Source organism: Sinocyclocheilus grahami, unplaced genomic scaffold (genome assembly GCF_001515645.1).
Source record: "Sinocyclocheilus grahami isolate Dianchi unplaced genomic scaffold, SAMN03320097.WGS_v1.1 scaffold191.1, whole genome shotgun sequence".
Lineage (NCBI taxonomy): Eukaryota > Metazoa > Chordata > Actinopteri > Cypriniformes > Cyprinidae > Sinocyclocheilus > Sinocyclocheilus grahami.
The window spans coordinates 1946515-1967285 of NW_015505370.1; the positions used below are offsets into that span (position 1 = coordinate 1946515).

The following is a 20771-nucleotide window of genomic DNA, read 5'->3' on the forward strand; positions in this document are numbered from 1 at the left end:
CTTATTGTAATATAAATTAGTAGTAAGTTAAAATATATCACATTGACACTTGCTCATACTTAATGTAGTATAATGAATGGTAGTTTTATTTGCTTAGACAATTGACAGTTGCTACACTCCTTGCCCACAAGGTGTCATACAAGCTAGTTTCTGCACTGGTGTTAAAAATTCTCTTTAAATAAGCAAATTATATTTTGTAATGGGCAACATGTAAATTCTTTTTCAGCTATTAAGAAAAACAACTACAGTAATTTTGCAGCAGAGGTATACATAGATAAATGTGTATATATAAATTACTGTATATGTGTTGAGAATTGTCCCTGCTCAAAGGAAATACTTTAATACATAAATACATAGATGTTAATTGCTCATTTTAAATGCGTGCCATACTTGGATCTTAATAAATTATCTGTTAAAGTTTCCTAAAGAAACTGTAAACATGTTCATAAATCACAAATCTAATACTGATAGTTGTCATTTTAAGAAGCAGCTGGATTGGCATAAAATAATGGAATGGTAGAAAAGTTTAAACGCATAATTCAATTCCAGCAACTATTCTATTCCACTTCAGCTAACACAACAGAATGCAGTATGTCTGATATCAAGAAAATAAGACAATTGATTTCTTAGTGAAAAAAGGTTTTAATAATCTAAAGAACCTTTTGTGCAATGGAAAGCATAAATGCAAATAAATGTCCTTTATTTAAAAAAATGCATTTTAATAGAAGGTGCATATTAAATCTGAGTTGAAGACTTTCCATACAAAAACATTTTGTTTTTTTAATGGCATATATACAAGCGGTTCAAAATAAATGATTTAACCCGCTGTCTATTTCATTAAGAATCACACAAGACTTTGCCCCCAAGTGTTTGTGAAGGTAAAAATTTTACTTTGGAAATCCAAGAGTACAGCAAAAGGTTTGTCAATAAACTTTTAAAAAATACATATAAAAATGTGTCTGTGTGACATCCCAAGCATAAAAAAGACATTAAAAGAAAGAAAAAATCATATGAAAAAGTCAATTTCTGCCATGTTCCTCTTGTTGATTATGCTGAGAGGGGGCTGCTTTCCGCTTGGTTCTTCATGTTCTTCTCCTTGGTAAAAGAAGCATCTGACTCCTGTTTAGGCTTCGTAGGCCAACTGACATTAAAACAAAAACTTTTTTTTTAATTAGTCCATAATACATACACTTCTTATTAAAATATTGATTATTTGGCTGCGGCTAACCAGCATTTATATCTTTAAACAAGTATTTGGTTATAGATAATGATATAGATGGCATGCTGATGAAAAAAATGCTGTCATGGCACGACGTTTACTGATAAGCTTCACACTAGTTTACAACACAAGTCTGACAGATTGTCCCATTGACCTCCCTGGAATTCAAAATATTCCATACATGTTCATATTTGTTTAGCCTGATACATTTTAATACTTACTTAAATAATATATATAATTGCATATATTACACGATATATTAAATCATATTTTTAAAAATCTTTTCTTCATGTACTGTATCTCACCATGCACAGCATGGGAGCTTCAGTCTGGGCTGTTTCTCACAGTCTTGTACAGTGTCTGGTAAAGGGATGCCACTGGTCTCTGGAAGAAGCAGGCACAGGGCTGCACCAATGATCGGCCCACTGCTGTAACAGATCATAGCTGGTAGAGGGATCCTTCCGTCAGGCGTCGCCACAGCATTTATAATACAGGCCACTCGGTAACAAAGACTAACCAGGCCGAGACACTTCTGCCTGCATAGTGTAAAATGTTTTGTTAGTGAGAAAGAGATACACATTTCATGAACAATAAGGTTTTTGGTGGAAAATTATTTATTACAACATCTACAACTTTTTTCTATCCCAGCTCTATATGCACACAGCTTTACTGTCCTCCTATACGCAAAAGAAAGTAACTACGCATTCTGAGTTTTGATTGAAATCTCTCTTAGGCTATGATCTGTCTTGTGATAAATGGGATTAGATCAACTATGCTCAGATTTGGGGAAAAGTAAGTGTGATAATCAATATCATATCAATCAACTTTTCTACCAACTCAGTTTCAGTGTTGGTGTAAAAATGTGTGCGACAACTACTTATCTGTACATTCAGATTAAGTGTGGGAACATTTGATCTCTTATCGTCTATTACTGTGCTGTTAGCTTACATACATAGTACTGCAACACTGCACACAATGTTATGTAACTCATGGGGAAAAACAGGTGCATCTCAATAAATTAGAATGGCGTGGAAAAGTTAATTTATTTCAGTAATTCAACTCAAATTGTGAAACTTGTCTATTAAATAAATTCAATGCACACAGGCTGAAGTAGTTTAAGTCTTTGGTTCTTTTAATTGTGATGATTTTGGCTCACATTTAACAAAAACCCACCAATTCACTATCTCAACATATTAGAATATGGTGACATGCCAATCAGCTAATCAACTCAAAACACCTGCAAAGGTTTCCTGAGCCTTCAAAATGGTCTCTCAGTTTGGTTCACTAGGTTACACAATCATAGGGAAGATTGCTGATCTGACAGTTGTCCAGAAGACAATCATTGACACCCTTCACAAGGAGGATAAGCCACAAACATTCATTGCCAAAGAAGCTGGCTGTTCACAGAGTGCTGTATCCAAGCATGTTAACAGAAAGTTGAGTGGAAGGATAAAGTGTGGAAGAAAAAGATGCACAACCAACCGAGAGAACCGCAGCCTTATGAGGATTGTCAAGCAAAATCGATTCAAGAATTTGAGTGAACTTCACAAGGAATGGACTGAGGTTGGGGTCAAGGCATCAAGAGCCACCACACACAGACGTGTCAATGAATTTGGCTACAATTGTCGTATTCCTCTTGTTAAGCCACTCCTGAACCACAGACAATGTCAGAGGCATCTTACCTGGGCTAAGGAGAAGAAGAACTGGAATGTTGCCCAAAAAAAAGGCCCAAATTCCTCTTTTCAGATGAGAGCAAGTTTTGTATTTCATTTGGAAACCAAGGTCCTAGAGTCTGGAGGAAGGGTGGAGAAGCTCATAGCCCAAGTTGCTTGAAGTCCAGTGTTAAGTTTCCACAGTCTGTGACGATTTGGGGTGCAATGTCATCTGCTGGTGTTGGTCCATTGTGTTTTTTGAAAACCAACGTCACTGCACCCGTTTACCAAGAAATTTTGGAGCACTTAATGCTTCCTTCTGTTAACCAGCTTTTTGAAGATGCTGATTTCATTTTCCAGCAGGATTTGGCACCTGCCCACACTGCCAAAAGCACCAAAAGTTGGTTAAATGACCATGGTGTTGGTGTGCTTGACTGGCCAGCAAACTCACCAGACCTGAACCCCATAGAGAATCTATGGGGTATTGTCAAGAGGAAAATGAGAAACGAGACCAAAAATTGCAGATGAGCTGAAGGCCACTGTCAAAGAAACCTGGGCTTCCATACCACCTCAGCAGTGCTACAAACTGATCACCTCCATCACGCCGAATCGAGGCAGTAATTAAAGCAAAAGGAGCCCCTACCAAGTATTGAGTACATGTACAGTAAATGAACATACTTTCCAGAAGGCCAACAATTCCCTAAAAATGTTTTTTTTATTGGTCTTATGAAGTATTCTTATTTGTTGAGATAGTGAATTGGTGGGTTTTTGTTAAATGTGAGCCAAAATCATCACAATTAAAATAACCAAAGACTTAAACTACTTCAGTCTGTGTGCATTTAATTTATTTAATACACGAGTTTCACAATTTGAGTTGAATTACTGAAATAAATGAACTTTTCCGCGACATTCTAATTTATTGAGATGCACCTGTATAATCTCTACAATGATTTAGCATATTTATTGTCTACCTGCACGAATGTCTTCCACTGTGGATCAACAATCCAATATCTCTCTAACAGTGCCAGAAATGCCAGAAATGTTACATGAAGTATATCTCAAGCTCTTTTAATTTGTGATTAGTGATGAATACTCTTACACATCAGCACATGCTCATACATTTTAAAATATTTTTTTTAAAGTGAGCTGTGATATAGATACTTTTTGAAATGTTAAAATTACTCCAAATTACATTTAATTTCACACAAAGAAAGACGCTTTCTAGTCGTCTGAACCTGCACATTTTATGATTGACAGATCAAACTCGGTTGACTCTAAGGTGTGTTTTGAACTTGGAGACTAGTTATCTAATTATCTGACCAATAATGTGTTTTATCAGGTAGGCCTGTTTGGATATTGTGTACCGTATTACAGTTGGGAACAGCTCAATCCCATAGAGCACAGAGACACAGTAGCTGTACTGCATACACAGCTTGCCCATCAGTGCCAGAGTCATAACAAGGGCAGGAATGTCTGTTCGGAAAGGATTGCAAATCATTAGTTGTAAGAGTGATATTCTTCAAATAAAAATACACCTATGTAACTCACATCTACACTAAGCAATATCAGACCATGATCAGTCTGTGCTCATGTACTGTATTTCAATGACTGTGTCCCTCACCGCAGAACTTGGAAACGAGGAGGGACAGCATACAGGAAATGCCACTGAGGAACAGCGACCCCATGCTGAACAGCCTGCGGCCCCATCGCTTCAACAGAAATGGAAGCAGCAAAGAGGGAGCCTCTGAAAGCCCAGAGAAAAACTGCGCCAGATAGATATTTACACCGAAACTTCCCACACTGAAACAGATCCCATAATAAGTGAGAGCAGACGTAAAACTGTAAAAAAACACAAACCAAAAAAAAACACATTAAAACAATATTTTTTAGGTAGGTTCATATAAGCAGCAAACTGTTTGAATAAAAAAGATATATGAATTTGTTCGGATATTGCCAATAGTTACAGAGGAAAAAAGAGTCTCTAACTTGAGAAGAAAAACTTGCCACTGGGTTTATATATAGAATACTTAGGACCATGTGATATTTCAGTTTTTCTTTTTTAATAAATCTGCAAAAATGTCAACAAGTCTGTGTTTTTCTGTCAATATGGGGTGCTGTGTGTACATTAATGAGGAAAAAAAAAATAACTTAAATGATTTTAGCAAATGGCTGCAATATAACAAAGAGTGAAAAATTTAAGGGGGTCTGAATACTTTCCGTACCCACTGTATATACACTGTATATAACAGCCCCTCAAATTTACATCATTCAGGCAAGCTATTTACTTTGAGCTTTGAAAACTATCTCAAGTAAGACATTCCTTAAGGTGCAAGGTCACCTCCCTTTGTGCCACATACTTAAAATCCTCAAAATCTGAAAAAAAAACACCAGTGCTGTGTCGAAATACAGCACATACATTCAAAAGTACCTTCATAAAGTGAGAATAAAATGTTTTAGAAAAAATACACTTGTTAAACTTCCCTACCCAATGTAACTCATGATAAACAGACGCAGGAGTATAGTAGGTGATGTAAAGTTGGCGAAATTAGACTCTGTTTTAGTGGAGGTCTTCTCTGAGAGTGGCTTCTGGATTTCATTGTCCACTGAATCCAAAAGCTGTCAAAGGAATGTACAATTCATTTTAGCACAAAGCATGCTGAAATGGCATGTCTCTCCACATTCCACAAGCATTTGAACAATTCTAGAGTATGACTTTGCATCTTACAAGACTCAAGTAGTGCTTGTCCTCAGGACTTCTGTTCTGATAGCCCTCTAGTGTTTTCATCCTCTTATTTAGAAGCAGCCATCTAGGCGATTCTGGAAGAAAGCTAATAATTGCAAGAAAAATAAATGAGTAAATAAATCAATCAATAAATAACTAAACACTTTTTTTTTTAATTATGCAACACACTTTAACACGCATTGAACATATGTGTTTGTTCTACTTACAAATAAAGAGGTAGAAAGAGGATCTGAGGGATGCCCAGTGCCAGATGAAACTGCATCCAACCACTGGCCAAGAAAGCTATGGCCGGCAATCCCATCATTCCCAGACTGAAGATGAAGGAAAACAGGGTGGGTGGCCAGATACGATACTTGGGCAGGCTCCATTCAACACCTGAGAAATCAGAAGCACTTTTAAATTAATTTATTATGCATTATAAATTAATTTGTGTTATAATTAAAAATTAAAATTAAAATTAATCTTTGTTGTGCACATATATATATATATATATATATATATATATATATGTGTGTGTGTGTGTGTGTGTTTGTGTATGTATGCATATATATATATATAACTTTTTGTTTATATAATACATTCTGCAATAGAAATAAAAATGTTTAATATGTTAGTTCAAGTAAAGTAGCTCTGCAGGAGCAAGACTAGGCAAGTTACCATCGTTGTTCTAGTTTATTTTACAAGGTAGAAGAAAAACAACTGCCTTGCTACTAAAATTGTTTATTTGTTGTCCTACAGTGTCCATACAGAATAAGAAGGCACGCATAAGCGTAACTGTACCTAAACTGTAGGTGCAGATGTGAATGGCACAGCAGGCTGCTCCACTGATGCCGCGCGAGGTCAAGTACACGGGCACATACGGCAGAAATGCCACTACAACAGTAGCAACTGCGTGGACCGCTGAGCAGCAGATTAGAAGTAATTTCTTTCCATACCTTATCAGAGGAAGAAAATACACGTTACTCTTTAATAGCAACAAAGTCTGACGTCGAAAACAGAAAAGTGGCAAAAATACCAACTTGTCAGATACAGCGCCACCGAATACAGAGCCGATAAGTAAGCCCGTCATGTACGTCGCTTGCCCGTGAGCAAAACGATTCGCCTCGTGACACTCGAGGCTCTGCTGCAAAACAGATACAGTGTGTAATGCACTGAATACGTGCTGGGCTTTAAATAGGCTATATGCTGTGCAATATGTGTTACTCACACGTGTGAGTTCGCTGTGATTGCTCGTCCAACTTGTTGAGATGTTGAAGATATTAGTGTCCACTGTTTGGTTCAAAGACTTGCTCGCTATATTCTCACTGCAAGGCGTAATGTGTAACGTAAAGACATCCACGAAAAATGTAAAGGCTGTGAAAAAGATCGGTAAAGTAAGGATAAAATAGATATGTCTTTGTAGTGGACGAACAAACCGACGAAATGCGCCGTCCGTGTTCATTTCGCCTGCTTCTATGGAGTACCTAGCTATCTAGCTAGTATACTGTATCCCGAAATAAACTTGCAGTAAGAACGAGCACTGAGGTTTAATGTCCGCGTTTGTAACATGTTACTGCCATCACGACTGAGACTTCTGAAGACGTCTTCTCTCCACCCCCAGTAAGTCTTTATGTAAATGTCAGAGTTGTTGGTTTGGACTCCTGGAGTTCGAGTCAGACACCAGTGACGCGCATGAGTCAGTAAGTCACAGCAGGAACTGTCACACTTCGTCTGGCACAGCCTAGGCCAGTGTTTCCCAACCTTTCTTTAGTCGCGGCACCCTTTGGAAATTTTAACAAATTTGTGGCACCCTACAAAATTAATTTTGTCACAATATTTGAATTTCTAACTTCGATATGATAATTTGAAAAGTATAGATATTCGGTACAGCAGGAAAGAACGGCAGAATATACTGTCATACAGATATTTTTAATATTATTAAAAAAATTGTCCATCAATAGTGGCAATCAGTAGACTAATTTCTAATGAAAAGACCAATTTATATGACATATTTTAATGTAGACTTTTATTCATATGTAAACATTGTGAGATAGCTAGTTATAATGGTAATTAAACAAAGTTTTGCTCACTCAGTGTATTTTTGATTTTACAGCTGGGTAATTTTGTTGCAGTAGCACTTGATTTAAAACTTTTGAATTGAATAAAAAATGACAAGGAGGCTAAGCAGTTAATAATAAAATAAGAATAAATAAAAAAAAATACTAATGATAGCACAAATAAAAAATAATGATAGGCCAACAAATGAAATAAATAGCTTTTTAGTTTTTCAGGTAGGTCTAACACACAGGGCTATTAAGAGATTTAAAAAATTTTTTTTACCAATTATCCAAATGATGTTTAATCCTATAGCTATTATTATCAGAGGACACGTGAGCTTAGCGGTTAGCAGATTGTAAGGATAAAAGAAACTCAAATACTTTGATCTCCTGAGAAACAGACAATACACTGGCATCTTCAAGACACCCCACAGAGGGGTGGTGCAGGAAACGCCTCTCTCACATATGCATCAGTGCCGTTTCATCTGCTCCCTCCACTGGATTCACTCAGCATGGTCAATAGTATAATGTTCTATATGGATGCAAATAAGATTTACAGTCATGTTTGGTTTCATTTGAATAGTCTCAGGGTGAGTGGTACAATGGTCTTAATCTTACAAAAGTAGACTAAAAAGATAATACAGATCCTAAGAGTTAAGAGATACTTCGATTACCGTAGAAGGTCATTCCATGCAAATTACCTTCTGTTACACATTGAGGTGTAAACTAGCCACCCAGATACCAATTGTTTGTACATGCATCCACTTGGGGGATGTTTTATCTTGGTTTTGTATTTAAAGGATTGCAGCAAACGGGTCGGCGCGATTCTGTAACCAGAAAGCCTGTAGTGTGAAGTGTGTCCACACACTTCACACTATGTATTTTTCTAAAGGACAGGTATGCATCTTACTCTTAGATTTGTCTTTGAGAATTTGATGTCTTGTATTGATTTGATATCTTTGAATTGATTATGTAATTGGCATGATACAAGTTTACCTGACAAATAATAAATTGTTATATTTGATTTATTCTTAACTTTTCTTGAACTTATTTTCTCAAGTAGAATAAGTGAAGGCTTATGTTTTCCGCAAAACTGCATCCAGGGTTACGTGCTGACTAACCGCTGGACCTTAGTTTAAGTTGTACTCAGTTACGTTAACCATGTATATGATTTCAGAGTTAATTAAGTTGTACAAAGTTATATTAGCTATCGGGGGCTAGACAGAGGGTCTAGCAGAACCGCTGATTAATGTTTGGAGCGTTAATTAAGTTGTACGAAGTTATATTAACTGTCGGGGTCTAGACAGGGGTTCTAGAAGAACCGCTGATTAATGTTTGAGTATTACATGGGTAACTGTAGGGGGCTAAACAGACCTACTATTTAAGGTATATTAAATAGTATTAGCCACAAACCTCTGAATAAGGATTAGAATGGCGAGTTTTGTGATCGTGGAGCCCACGCATAGCGGCCGCCGTGAGGCATCCTAAATAACATAGATTCTTAATGAACGAGAAAATACAAAGGAAAGAGTTAACTAGAATAATCAAATGTCAGAATAATTAGAGACCGACAAACAACCAATTTGCCTTTCAACGTAAATTCGAGGTCATACTAAAATGGAGCCAGATTAGATACTAAAATGGAGTCAGACTTGAGTTAAACCTAAATTGAATAACTCTGCGTGCTGAAAAGACCGAACACGCAAGTTACCTTCATCCACCACTGGATACCTTCCTTGGGCCTAGTGTGTGGACCTTCAAGATCAATGAATGAGAGGGCAGCGTTACCAGAATTGCCCATTTACCACACCATGTTACAGCACAGTAGGGCTATTGCAGACAGAAACAATACTGTACTACATAGATGTTTCCTGTCAGCTCGATTTTTGAGTGGACTTTGGTGTTCCGATTCGCATGAACGGTATACGAGTGGAGCGACTGAGCGAAGCACACACACACAGAGCAGGATAATACACAGAGCGTCACACCACGTGAAAGTGAATCCTGAGCAGTGAACTAATTTTCGGCAGCCGGAATTTCAGTGCATCTCTAATTATTGGCGACATCAGAAATTGATATTATATAATAGCTGCTTTTTTGAACAATTTATCAATTTAAAAATATTAAAAAATTATTTTATACACGGCACCCCTGCTCTCAACAGACGGCGCCCCGGTTGGGAAACACTGGCCTAGGCTACTACTGTTACCAGAGAGCGAATTAGGCTGTCAGTCTCAAAAGGATTCTGCAACCATAAACGTTAAAAACATTTTTTTTTTAATTACTCACTGTACATTTGCTTCCCATTTTACGTCAAAACACATACATACATACAATATATAAATACATACTGTATATAAATAGTGTTTTGTCTGAAGTGTCATTGCACCATATTAAAAAACATTTTTTAAAATAAAAATCCTGACAGCCTGACAAGATGAGGTAAAATTACATTAGGCCTATTTATTACATTACATTATATTTTTTCTGATTTCCGTAGGTTGTGTTTACCTCATAAGATGTTAATTATTATTAGCATTCAGAGAAATTCATTGCATTACGGGAACTATAATGATTCTACAGATGAATCACAGATCAAAAGTCAACCACAAATCCTGCATATAGTTAGCAACTCATCCCTTACTTGCTAGTGAGTGGGTACATATAAATAAATAGTTTATATACACTGCTGGTCAAAAGTTGGGGATCAGTAAGATTTGTAATGCATTTTAAAGAAGTCTTCTGCATTTATTTGACCAAAAATACAGAAAATACAGTAATATTGTAAAATTACCATTTAAAATACTGGTACAGACATCCGTTTCGACATCCGTTTCGAGAGAAGATGTGGGGGAAACTCCTTTCTCACCTATCCTTTTCATCCACTTCCTTCCCCTCACCCATCTCCCTTCACTTAGCTCACTCAGAATGGTCAACAGCAAAATATAATGTTCTACATGAATGCAAGTGATATTCACAGTCATGTTTGGCATCATATGAATTGTCTCTGCGACTGGTACAACAGTCTCAATCTTACAAGAAGTAGACTAAAAGGTAACACAGAACCTTAGATATTTTACTCACTGTGTGTGCCATTTCCCAGTGTCTTTCATGCAAATTACCATCTGTCCCCAAAAGGTTTAAATTCTCCATGTGTAGGACTTGATCAATGCAAATTCTAATAGTTAGTTCCTGTCTCCACTTCAGTGTTTCCCCTAGGTTTACGGCTTTTGATTTTTCTGGACTCCTTTTTAATGGTTAAATTACATTTTATTAATCAAAAAGCATGTCTAATTAATTAAAATCATGAAACTTAAACAATTTAACATCAATTTATTAAAAGTTTAACAAATATTACATGTTTAGGGCCCTATGAAATGTTTTATTTTTCCAACCTTATGTTTTATTGTAACCAAATTCTGTTTTAGCATGTCTAATTATTTGAAAGCATAAAACAAGTTTCATTTATTCTTACAATAGCCTTATGATTATTTGCTCAGAAATTCTGTGTTGTGTATTTACATTTTTTTAAAGGCACAAAAAATCTATCTTTTAAATAAAATTAACTTTATTTAAAAGCCGCCCCCTAATATAATGGCAGGGGAAACACTGCACTTGGAGGATGTTTGTCTTGGTCTGAGTACTTAAGTGAATGTTGCAAGAAGATCGGGGCTCTTCTGTTCACACACTCCATACTATGGCTTTTCCTGCAGTCAGGTATGCATCTTTTACTCTTAGATTTATCTTTGAGAATTTGATGTCTTTGTATTGATTTGATATCTCTGAACTGACTATGTAATTGTCATAATACATATTTACCTGACTGATACTAAATTGTTACATTTGATTTTATTCTGAATTACTCTGAAAATATTTTCTCAAGTACATTAAGTGAAGGCATATGTTTCCGCAAATCTGCGTCCAGGGTTAAGTATCTCAGGTTTGATGGAGCATGGGGCACAGCAAAGGTGAGATAACGGCTTGACTTTAATTAAGTTGTTATGCAGTTGCATTAACTATGGGGGGCTAGACAAAATACTATTGGAGTACTAGTAAGCATGGTTTGGCATACTTCCATAACCTCTGGTTATTGTCTTATCTTTATTCAAGTTGTCATATAGTTAGATTAACTATAGGGGGCTAGATAAAAACACTATTTAAGTATTAGCATATTTCATAGTGCTAGCCATAACCTCTGATTATTCTTTGATCTTTAACTAAGTTGTTACATGACTGTAGGGGGCTAAATAGAACCACTATTTAAAGAATGACAAGCATGAGTGAAAAACAGCGTTCATTTAAAATAGAAATCTTTTCTAACAATGTAAGTCTTTATTATCACTTTTGATCAGTTTAACACATCCTTGCTGACTAAAAACATTAATTTCTTACGTATTCAAACGTATTCATTTCAATACGTTTGAACGGTATAGTGTATATTGTTACAAAAGATTTCTATTTTGAATAAATGCTGTTCTTTTTAACTTTTTATTTATTAAAGACTTTCCACCATTGATAATAAAGCATATTTAGAATGATTTCTGAAGGATCATGTGACACTGAAGACTAATGATGCTGACAATTCAGCTTTAATCACAGCAATAAATGATATTTTAAAGTATTTTAAAATAGAAAACCAATATTTTAAATTGCAATAATGATTCACAATATTACTTTTTTCTGATCAAATAAATGCAGCCATGATGAGAATAGACTTCTTTAAAAAACATTCAAAATCTTACTGATCCCAAACTTTTGAACGCCAGTATATAAAACATAATTGTATGAGATCATTCTATAAGCTAAAATCACAAGAAATGCTTAAAACATAAAATGTCACATTTATTTGTCACGTTTAACAATTCAACCGTTCAACAACACAGTCCTTAAATAAGAATAAGCAGGTGTTCCATTCCATCCCTGAACATTGCTTTCTAGTATAAACGACTCATTACTGACACCAAGTGTTATCTCTAAACCAATTCAATTCTCAATAGTACAGCAATTAGAAAACCATACAATCTCCGTTTTCAGTAACACAATAAGGTTACGTGTAGGCTATAATCTTAGACGAAGACCTCCGTCCTTACATCACGTTTACCTTTACTGAGTGATTTACCAATGAGACTCCGTTCATCAGCGACCGTGACTGACATTAACTGACAAACAATTCCCGCCAAATGCGCTGCAACAAGCCCGCGTGAGCTGCGCCTCTGCATCAGCGCGCTCCAGGTGAAGGGGGGGCTGAGCTGCACGCAGAATGTTTGGCTTTTCCGGTGGATATTAACGGATGGAAGATGAGTGGCCCTTCTGCTGGCATCCGCCGTCGGTTCCCTAAACCGCAAGACTTGGGTTAAAGCTGTCTTCAGTCCTGCCACAGTTTTTGTGTAGGGGAACAACCTTGTGAGAATTTCCATTTATGTTTGATGGGGGTTTGTCCTAGGGGTTCAATTAGAATTGAAAAATTAGTTAACAAGAACAAAACAACAGGTAAAAAAACCACAATGTGTGTTGCCTAAAAACTTAAAATATAGTTGCCTAAATACAGTCTAATAAGAAATAAAAGCTACAATAGGCCTACTTTTTTATTCATATACAGGTGCATCTCAATAAATTAGAATATTGTGGAAAAGTTCATTTATTTCAGTAATTCAACTCAAATTGTGAAACTCGTGTATTAAATTAATTCAATGCACACAGACTGAAGTAGTTTAAGTCTTTTGGCTCACATTTAACAAAAACCCACCAATTCACTATCTCAACAAATTAGAATACCTCATAAGACCAATAACAAAAAACATTTTTAGTGAATTGTTGGCCTTCTGGAAAGTATGTTCATTTACTGCACATGTACTCAATACTTACGACATTCTAATTTATTGAGATGCACCTGTATATAGATCAGTGGAAATTACGCATTTCGAGGAATGGGTTCCTTTAATCCTCTGATGCAGTTCGGTCATTTTAGATTGGAGAATTTATTATTTTTTAATCGCTACTTCATCTGAATGGAAACTAGGCTATTACTTTTATGGCAGTCCTATGTGACCAAAAAGAAAAAGAATCGTGGACTTGATTCGAAAAAGCTAAACGGTAGTAAAAAAAATAAAATAAAAAATAGTCACATGCACTTGTGTTGTTCGCTGCCAAAAATGAACTGTTGACTGTTCTGAATGACTGTTATTTCAAACAATAACATTTGAGATTTCATTTGACTGTGTATTATTTATAGGGAATTAGCTTAGCCTACAGATGGATGAGGACACAATTTAAATCTTCCCATATGCAGGCCTTAACCTTGCCAACTCTAAAAACATGTCTAAAATAATGAGAGATAAAATGCTTAAGTCTTTTCACTTTGGCTTGTAACTATTTATGTATGTAAGTATAAGATGTTAAGATGTTTTATAATATAATTTAAATGTTTTATATTTAAAAGCAAATATTTAAAAAGTTTTGCAGAGTAGGCCTAACAAATGTTTTGGTCTGGGCAAATCTCATAGATAGAGCTTTCTCAAGTGCTCAAAGGCATCATTACCAATTACATTAAGAAATCTTACCTGAAAAGAAGTAACTTTAAAAGTAAAAGTTGATAATTGCGGTATTGAATTTAGCTGTTTTAAAGCTACTCCCTTATTTGGATTGCTAAGACATGTAAATACTCAGTTTGTCAAGTTAAAGTTAGTACAGCACAGTAACTTACCTGTTAGTATAGGGTCTTGTCAGGTTGAAAACTCAGGTGTGCAAATAGGCCTATATGTATAGCCAATAAAATTGTGTTTAAGCAATATTATTAAATATCCCTTGCTACTAATAGAATAAACGTCCTCCTGTTAAAATGTATTAAACACCCCTGATTCAGTTGCTCCGCATCCATCAACATCAGTGATCGCTCTGTCTGAGGACTTAGGGTGTTTCATCCAAAGGCAGATTTAATTGCGTAAGAGATCACATGTCTACATGTCTGCGGCTTATTAGCATCACTGGCCGACAGCCCACATGTACTGACATTTGGAGAAGTGCTGAAATGCAGTTTAATGTGCTAAAGTGCAATTACCCTGCAAATAAAGACATTATGTAATTGGTAATCCATATGGGGAAGGGAGGACGTTACGGCAACGTTCCTCTTCAGAGTCTCCACGGCCCAGGACCTTCCTCTTTGACCTGTGAATTAACAGACAGCAGGACAGGTTCTCAGGTCAGCCTTTGGCATGGTTACTGCATGTCTTGCTGTTGATGTTGTTGATGTTGTTGAGTGTAAAATTTCCATGTGTATAATTTTTTTATCTATAAATAAGTGAAAGTGTGACTCTCATTTGTTACAGGACTGTAAACTGATGCCTCTCTCTACTTAGATAAAAATGTTGGGGAAAATGATTTAGAAGGGATTCAACATTATAATGAATTTTAGGTTTGAAGATTATCAGTTTTGAATGTTATCAGATAACATTAAATGCCAAGGACACTATGAGGTCTTGGTAGATGTGAAGTGTGTACATTTTTTGATGTTATAATTATACGTTTTTCCTGCTCCAGTTTACTATGCACAGAAAAGTAGGTTTGCATAGCTCGACAAATGTGGGTTTAAACTAGTGGTCGACCGATATATTAATCAACCAGTCGGCTTTATATCGGCTATCGGCCCCCCTGCTTTCCAAGATATCGGCATCAGCTGTCAAAAAAAACAATATCGGTCGACCACTAGTTTAAACAGGTTTAGGGGGCGAAACTATTAGATGTTCATCCAATCGCAGACAGAGGGAGTACTTGGGAGACCTGTTTGAAAACAGTCATTTTCACAATTCAGATGATAGAAATTGTGCATTTCATATTTAAAGATTAAAAAGAAAGATACTACTACTGTCTACTAGATACTACAGAACTAGATACTACTACTTTATTGCTTTTATTATCTTGTATGAGTTATGATAAATCATTTTTGTATTCTGCTATACCCTTAAAAAATAACTTTGCATTTAAATACTTCCACATCTATCGCCTTGTCTTGGCCTTTGTTTTGGCCGCAGAAGCATGGTAGCAGGCTTGAACGCACTTCATTCCATGAAACGTTTATTCTTTCTTCTTGTTTATTTATGTAAATAATTGACCAACAAAAAACTAATTACAATTAAAAAACTCACTGTTTCATACTCTGGCCATTCATATAGCAATTTCACAGGTTTTATGTAGTTATACAGTAGTTTAATGATTAAAAACAGCATCACAGTAAACTATTAACATCATTGCAGCAATGTGGACATTTTTGTGCTGGAGCAGAATGTAGATTGTCCTATATTTGGCCAGGCAAGAACTTAAATCTCAGTTAAATCTCAGCAAGGTTAATGGCAATCAGATGTGATTAACCTTTATTACGTCAATGGAGTGTGTCATACTGTAGTCTCTGCTGTAAATATAAAGCTCTGATAAAGTAGATCAGAAATAATATGCAGGTATTTCACAGAAAACAAGTGATTGTTTATGATTAATGCCATATTTTATTTCTTTCACAGAAGCACTTGCATCTCACATGGCCTTTTACCATTTCTCTACGACCATTCTGCTGGTGTTCAGTACTATGGGAAGAAGAACATTCAGGTGCACGTAGTACTAGTAAACAGACTAAACGGTACCTCCCTTTGTAAATAAGAAATATAAAAATGTACAAATTGACATATTGGGCAAATGTGAGACAGACAAATGCAAGAAATTTCTCAGCTTTTAAAGAATAAAGAGACCTAAATAGACACTTTGAGTTTCTATAAATGAAACAGATGGTTGGTAACTATTTTTTGTAAAGGCTGGATTATTTACACTGTTAAAGTATAGAGAACTATTATTATTGTCTAACTGTAAACAGATAAAATCTATTTTAGTTAGTTTAAATTGGCTTGCATTAACTGAATAACGTTCTGTCAAGATATTGTTAGACACAACTGAAAATAAATGAAAAATGTAAAGGTGCATAAAATATACATATTTTAAATCAGTCTCTCTAAGCACTTAAAATCTCCATGTCATCTCCACACTCATTCTTTAGCAACTTCACCGTAACCATACAGTCAGTGCCAATACTTAATTGACACCACCTCTTCCACGAATGTGATCTGGATGTGGGTTCTGTGAATTTAGAGTTTAAGTGCTCACTTTGGTTGGGTGCTTCCATTGTCACAGAGGCAGAAACACATCAGCATGGACCATTCAATACAAAATCCCTCAGTGACGTTCTGCTTCCATTCATTCATCCCTCAACTTACCACCAAGAAGGTAATGTACATTTCCTTATTCTCCTAACCTGCATACAGCGAGCTAAGAACATTCGATTCATCAAAACCAGTAACCCTCTGTTAATATCACATTTTTTGAGAAAACTAATATTTTCACTCACGGAAAAGAGCAAAACTACGGTTACAGAATTACAGAAACTTCCCCCATTCCTTCGCCTCCCTTATTCTTTGGGGAATGCTATCGGCCAGCACAAGCATGGCCTTCCAGCCAGAGTTTAGACCTCTGCGCTCTTCATACTGAATGGACAGTTATCTTTTACAAGCTGTTAGGGTTGAGTTGACAGCCCTAAGTGCTGCCTTGAGTACAGACCATGCTGCTGGAAGATATGGGCAGGGCAAAATGACTCTCAGCGCTAATGCAGCAATCTGTAGACTCGACTGTCTCTCCCTCTTTTTCGCAGATGGCAGTCATTGGCCCACTGGGAATGCGGCTATGGCTGTTGTACCGGCTGCTGGCTGCAGAAGGTGGTGTGCGTGAACGCCCATATTTTAGGGTTGTTAGACCAGCGGTAAGACAGGGCAAGGCTCCCTCCGTACGTGCCCACTCTTCATGTGCTCTCCTGCTGCTTGTTGGAGAGGTGCACAGTCCATCAGATTGTGCATGCTCTGAATTAGCCCTCTGAAAACGAGGGTCTGTGCATTTGAGAATCTCAGCGGCTGACATGCGGAAGCTGGACTCTGAGCGGCTGCCCTTCTTGAGAAGCAAAGCTTTAAAACTGTCATTGCTCATGAATGAGCGCCGCAGGTTGCGCTGAATGGAGCCAGTCTGACGTGGCAAGGAAGTTAGGCTGGGGCAAGAGCCTGTTGGAGTGACAGGTGGGGAAGGGAGGACGTTACGGCAACGTTCCTCTTCAGAGTCTCCACGGCCCAGGACCTTCCTCTTTGACCTGTGAATTAACAGACAGCAGGACAGGTTCTCAGGTCAGCCTTTGGCATGGTTACTGCATGTCTTGCTGTTGATGTTGTTGATGTTGTTGAGTGTAAAATTTCCATGTGTATAATTTTTTATCTATAAATAAGTGAAAGTGTGACTCATTTGTTACAGGACTGTAAACTGATGCCTCTCTCTACTTAGATAAAAATGTTGGGGAAAATGATTTAGAAGGGATTCAACATTATAATGAATTTTAGGTTTGAAGATTATCAGTTTTGAATGTTATCAGATAACATTAAATGCCAAGGACACTATGAGGTCTTGGTAGATGTGAAGTGTGTACATTTTTTGATGTTATAATTATAAGTTTTTCCTGCTCCAGTTTACTATGCACAGAAAAGTAGGTTTGCATAGCTCGACAAATGTGGGTTTAAACTAGTGGTCGACCGATATATCACCAAGGCCGATATATCGGCCGATATTTGGCATTTTTCAAATATCGGCATTGGCCGATAAGTTTTTCTGCTTGGCCGATGTGTTCGAGGTGGGTCTTTTATTTTGACGGCGCTGAGAGCGGCAGCGCCTGAGCACACAGTGCTCACATTCTCCCTCTTGTTTACTGTCGTTGTTAACAGTTCTATCTAATACGGATAGAAGTCTGTCTAATAATCAGATAAAACGGTTAAACAAAGGAATTAATGTATAAAAAATTAATATAACAATTGCTTTTATATTATTAGTAATAGAAAGGCAAACATTATAATACTTTCTCATTTGCCGTCAGCATTAAGCAAATATGCATGTATATCATTTAAACAAATCTTAGAATGACTAATGAACATTTAATTTCACAAACCTTGTAAACTTAGTCGAATCCAGCTGAGAGATCTTGTGAAGTGTGCATTTTTATCCAGCATGATCGCGTGCTCTCTGTGTGACGGTCGGTCCGTGTGACCTAAATGCTTTAAACTTTAAACTCGTGATTTCAAATTATGCTGCGCTTTATGCATTTGCCCACTGTCATATTCATGTCATTTTCTCTGTGTGCTGTATGTAAAATGAGTGTTACCCTGGCTTTATTTGAAAAATATGATTCCCAATGCCCACAAACTTCCCAGGATACTGAGTGCCCTGTTGGTTACAGCGTTTACTTCCTTTTTAATTATATTTTTATTAAATATTTATTTATTTGTAAAAAATACTTTGTCATCTAAAGTATAAGTATGTTTATTTTACACATTTATTTTTTAATCCATTGTCAAATGATTTCAAATTTCTTAAATATTCATTCAAATTAAAAACAAATTATATCGGCTTTATATCGGCTATCGGTCCCCCTGCTTTCCAAGATATCGGCATCAGCTGTCAAAAAAACAATATCGGTCGACCACTAGTTTAAACAGGTTTAGGGGGCGAAACTATTAGATGTTCATCCAATCGCAGACAGAGGGAGTACTTGGGAGACCTGTTTGAAAACAGTCATTTTCACAATTCAGATGATAGAAATTGTGCATTTCATATTTAAAGATTAAAAAGAAAGATACTACTACTGTCTACTAGATACTACAGAACTAGATACTACTACTTTATTGCTTTTATTATCTTGTATGAGTTATGATAAATCATTTTTGTATTCTGCTATACCCTTAAAAAATAACTTTGCATTTAAATACTTCCACATCTATCGCCTTGTCTTGGCCTTTGTTTTGGCCGCAGAAGCATGGTAGCAGGCTTGAACGCACTTCATTCCATGAAACGTTTATTCTTTCTTCTTGTTTATTTATGTAAATAATTGACCAACAAAAAACTAATTACAATTAAGATACAGATTATACCAAACGAAACTCGTTCCAAAAAAGGGATTCTACAAACAAAAACGTATGAAGTGGTCAAAAAATTATGTCTGACCCACTTCCTTTCTTCCGGCGTACTGCCGTCTGTATGACGTACACAATTTTCTTTCTTAATTAACAAATTGAACAAAACAAAACACAAACAAATAATATTTAAACATAAGTAATATAAAATAAAAATACACTTTCTTAAATGGCTACAACACGCAATGTTTCCTTAGGATTCAGGACATCATGTTCCCTTAAGACTGTTTAATCGGAGCACTTGGATGTTAGCTCTTTCTAGGCATTAAACTTTGATTCACAGAAATTAATAATGACAAAACTTCTAAGAATAACAGTGCATCATATGCTTTTTAGTTCTGTCCTAAAACACTATGGCAGCCATACCAGAATAATCTTCCCAGCTCTGTGTTTGCTTACTTTCAGGTTGGTTGAAATACACAGTCCATTTAACTTTTAACCTAACTAAAGGTGTGACACCACAATACAAACACTGTGAAGCAGAGCTTGGGGATTAGAGAGGGCAAAAAAGAGGATAATCAATTCTTACTGGAGCTACTGGATTATGGGTGTAATCTGACCCTAGCCAAACTACAGGGAGACAACACCAGCCAATGACTTGATTACTTGCCAGTCCAATCCCCACCTGTAATTGGATGTTCATGTTCTGTCTACGTAGACTGCTCCAGACGACACATTTAGACAAATGATTCAACACAAACACATGAACACATGATACAACTCTAATAACATTAAAATTTAATGTTTAAAATATTGTCATAAAAGTCGGTATAATAAACGTTGTCCAGACCATCCAAAATACCAGGAAGTTTGCTCAACCCTGTTTATTAGACAAAAACAAAGTTCTTTTTGATGATCTATTCACTAATCTTCTTGAAATGAATTGGGACAACAGAATGAGTGAGGATTAAATATTCTGACACTTCCTGAATAAACTATGTCCGGTGTTTATACAGGTCAATACAAATATAATACAATAATACTTTTTATGCAAATGTATAAAACTTTCATTCATGTTGAGTTGTGCAAGAGAAACTAACTAACAGTTTGAAGCTTTTTTTTATTATATATATATATTCATATATA

The 20771-nt window shown here is 36.2% G+C and overlaps 2 protein-coding genes across 14 annotated transcripts in view; both read right to left on the reverse strand.

Moving 5' to 3' along the window:
• Nucleotides 1–702: 702 nt before the first annotated feature.
• LOC107594813 (solute carrier family 22 member 8) lies at nucleotides 703–7363 on the reverse strand. Of its 3 annotated transcripts, XM_016285014.1 has the most exons (11): nucleotides 7030–7363; nucleotides 6822–6918; nucleotides 6634–6737; nucleotides 6395–6549; nucleotides 5821–5989; nucleotides 5597–5699; nucleotides 5357–5487; nucleotides 4493–4710; nucleotides 4236–4344; nucleotides 1525–1755; nucleotides 703–1141 (listed from the first exon to the last, which is right to left on the reverse strand). In XM_016285014.1, exons 1-11 carry the CDS (start codon nucleotides 7053–7055, stop codon nucleotides 1048–1050), a joined length of 1437 nt encoding a protein of 478 aa, XP_016140500.1. In that variant the 5' UTR covers nucleotides 7056–7363; the 3' UTR covers nucleotides 703–1047. The 3 variants fall into 3 exon arrangements, with proteins under 3 accessions (XP_016140500.1, XP_016140499.1, XP_016140498.1); XM_016285013.1 differs by having other exon boundaries at nucleotides 6634–6734; nucleotides 6822–7363; XM_016285012.1 differs by having other exon boundaries at nucleotides 6822–7363.
• Nucleotides 7364–15876: 8513 nt separating this feature from the next.
• The window catches only part of LOC107594819 (NHS-like protein 1), a 56399-nt gene continuing 51504 nt past the window's right edge, over nucleotides 15877–20771 (reverse strand). For 4 of the 11 annotated variants that reach the window (XM_016285021.1, XM_016285023.1, XM_016285024.1 and 1 more), the window contains one exon: nucleotides 15879–17821. In XM_016285021.1, the coding sequence (XP_016140507.1) occupies nucleotides 17221–17821 (601 nt within the window). In that variant the 3' untranslated portion in view covers nucleotides 15879–17220. Of the gene's footprint in view, nucleotides 17822–19138; nucleotides 20345–20771 lie in introns of those variants that run through there. The other 7 variants (XM_016285020.1, XM_016285019.1, XM_016285017.1 and 4 more) reach the window with 5 other exon arrangements.

Coding starts and splice junctions, on each gene's coding strand:
- LOC107594813 (XM_016285012.1), bottom strand. CDS start 7,055: ATGAACACGGACGGCGCATTTCGTCGGTTTGTTCGTCCACTACAAAGA. Junction 5,488..5,596: donor ACAAGCACTACTTGAGTCTT/GTAAGATGCAAA, acceptor TTCCTTTGACAG/CTTTTGGATTCAGTGGACAA. Junction 1,142..1,524: donor AAGCTCCCATGCTGTGCATG/GTGAGATACAGT, acceptor TTTTAATGTCAG/TTGGCCTACGAAGCCTAAAC.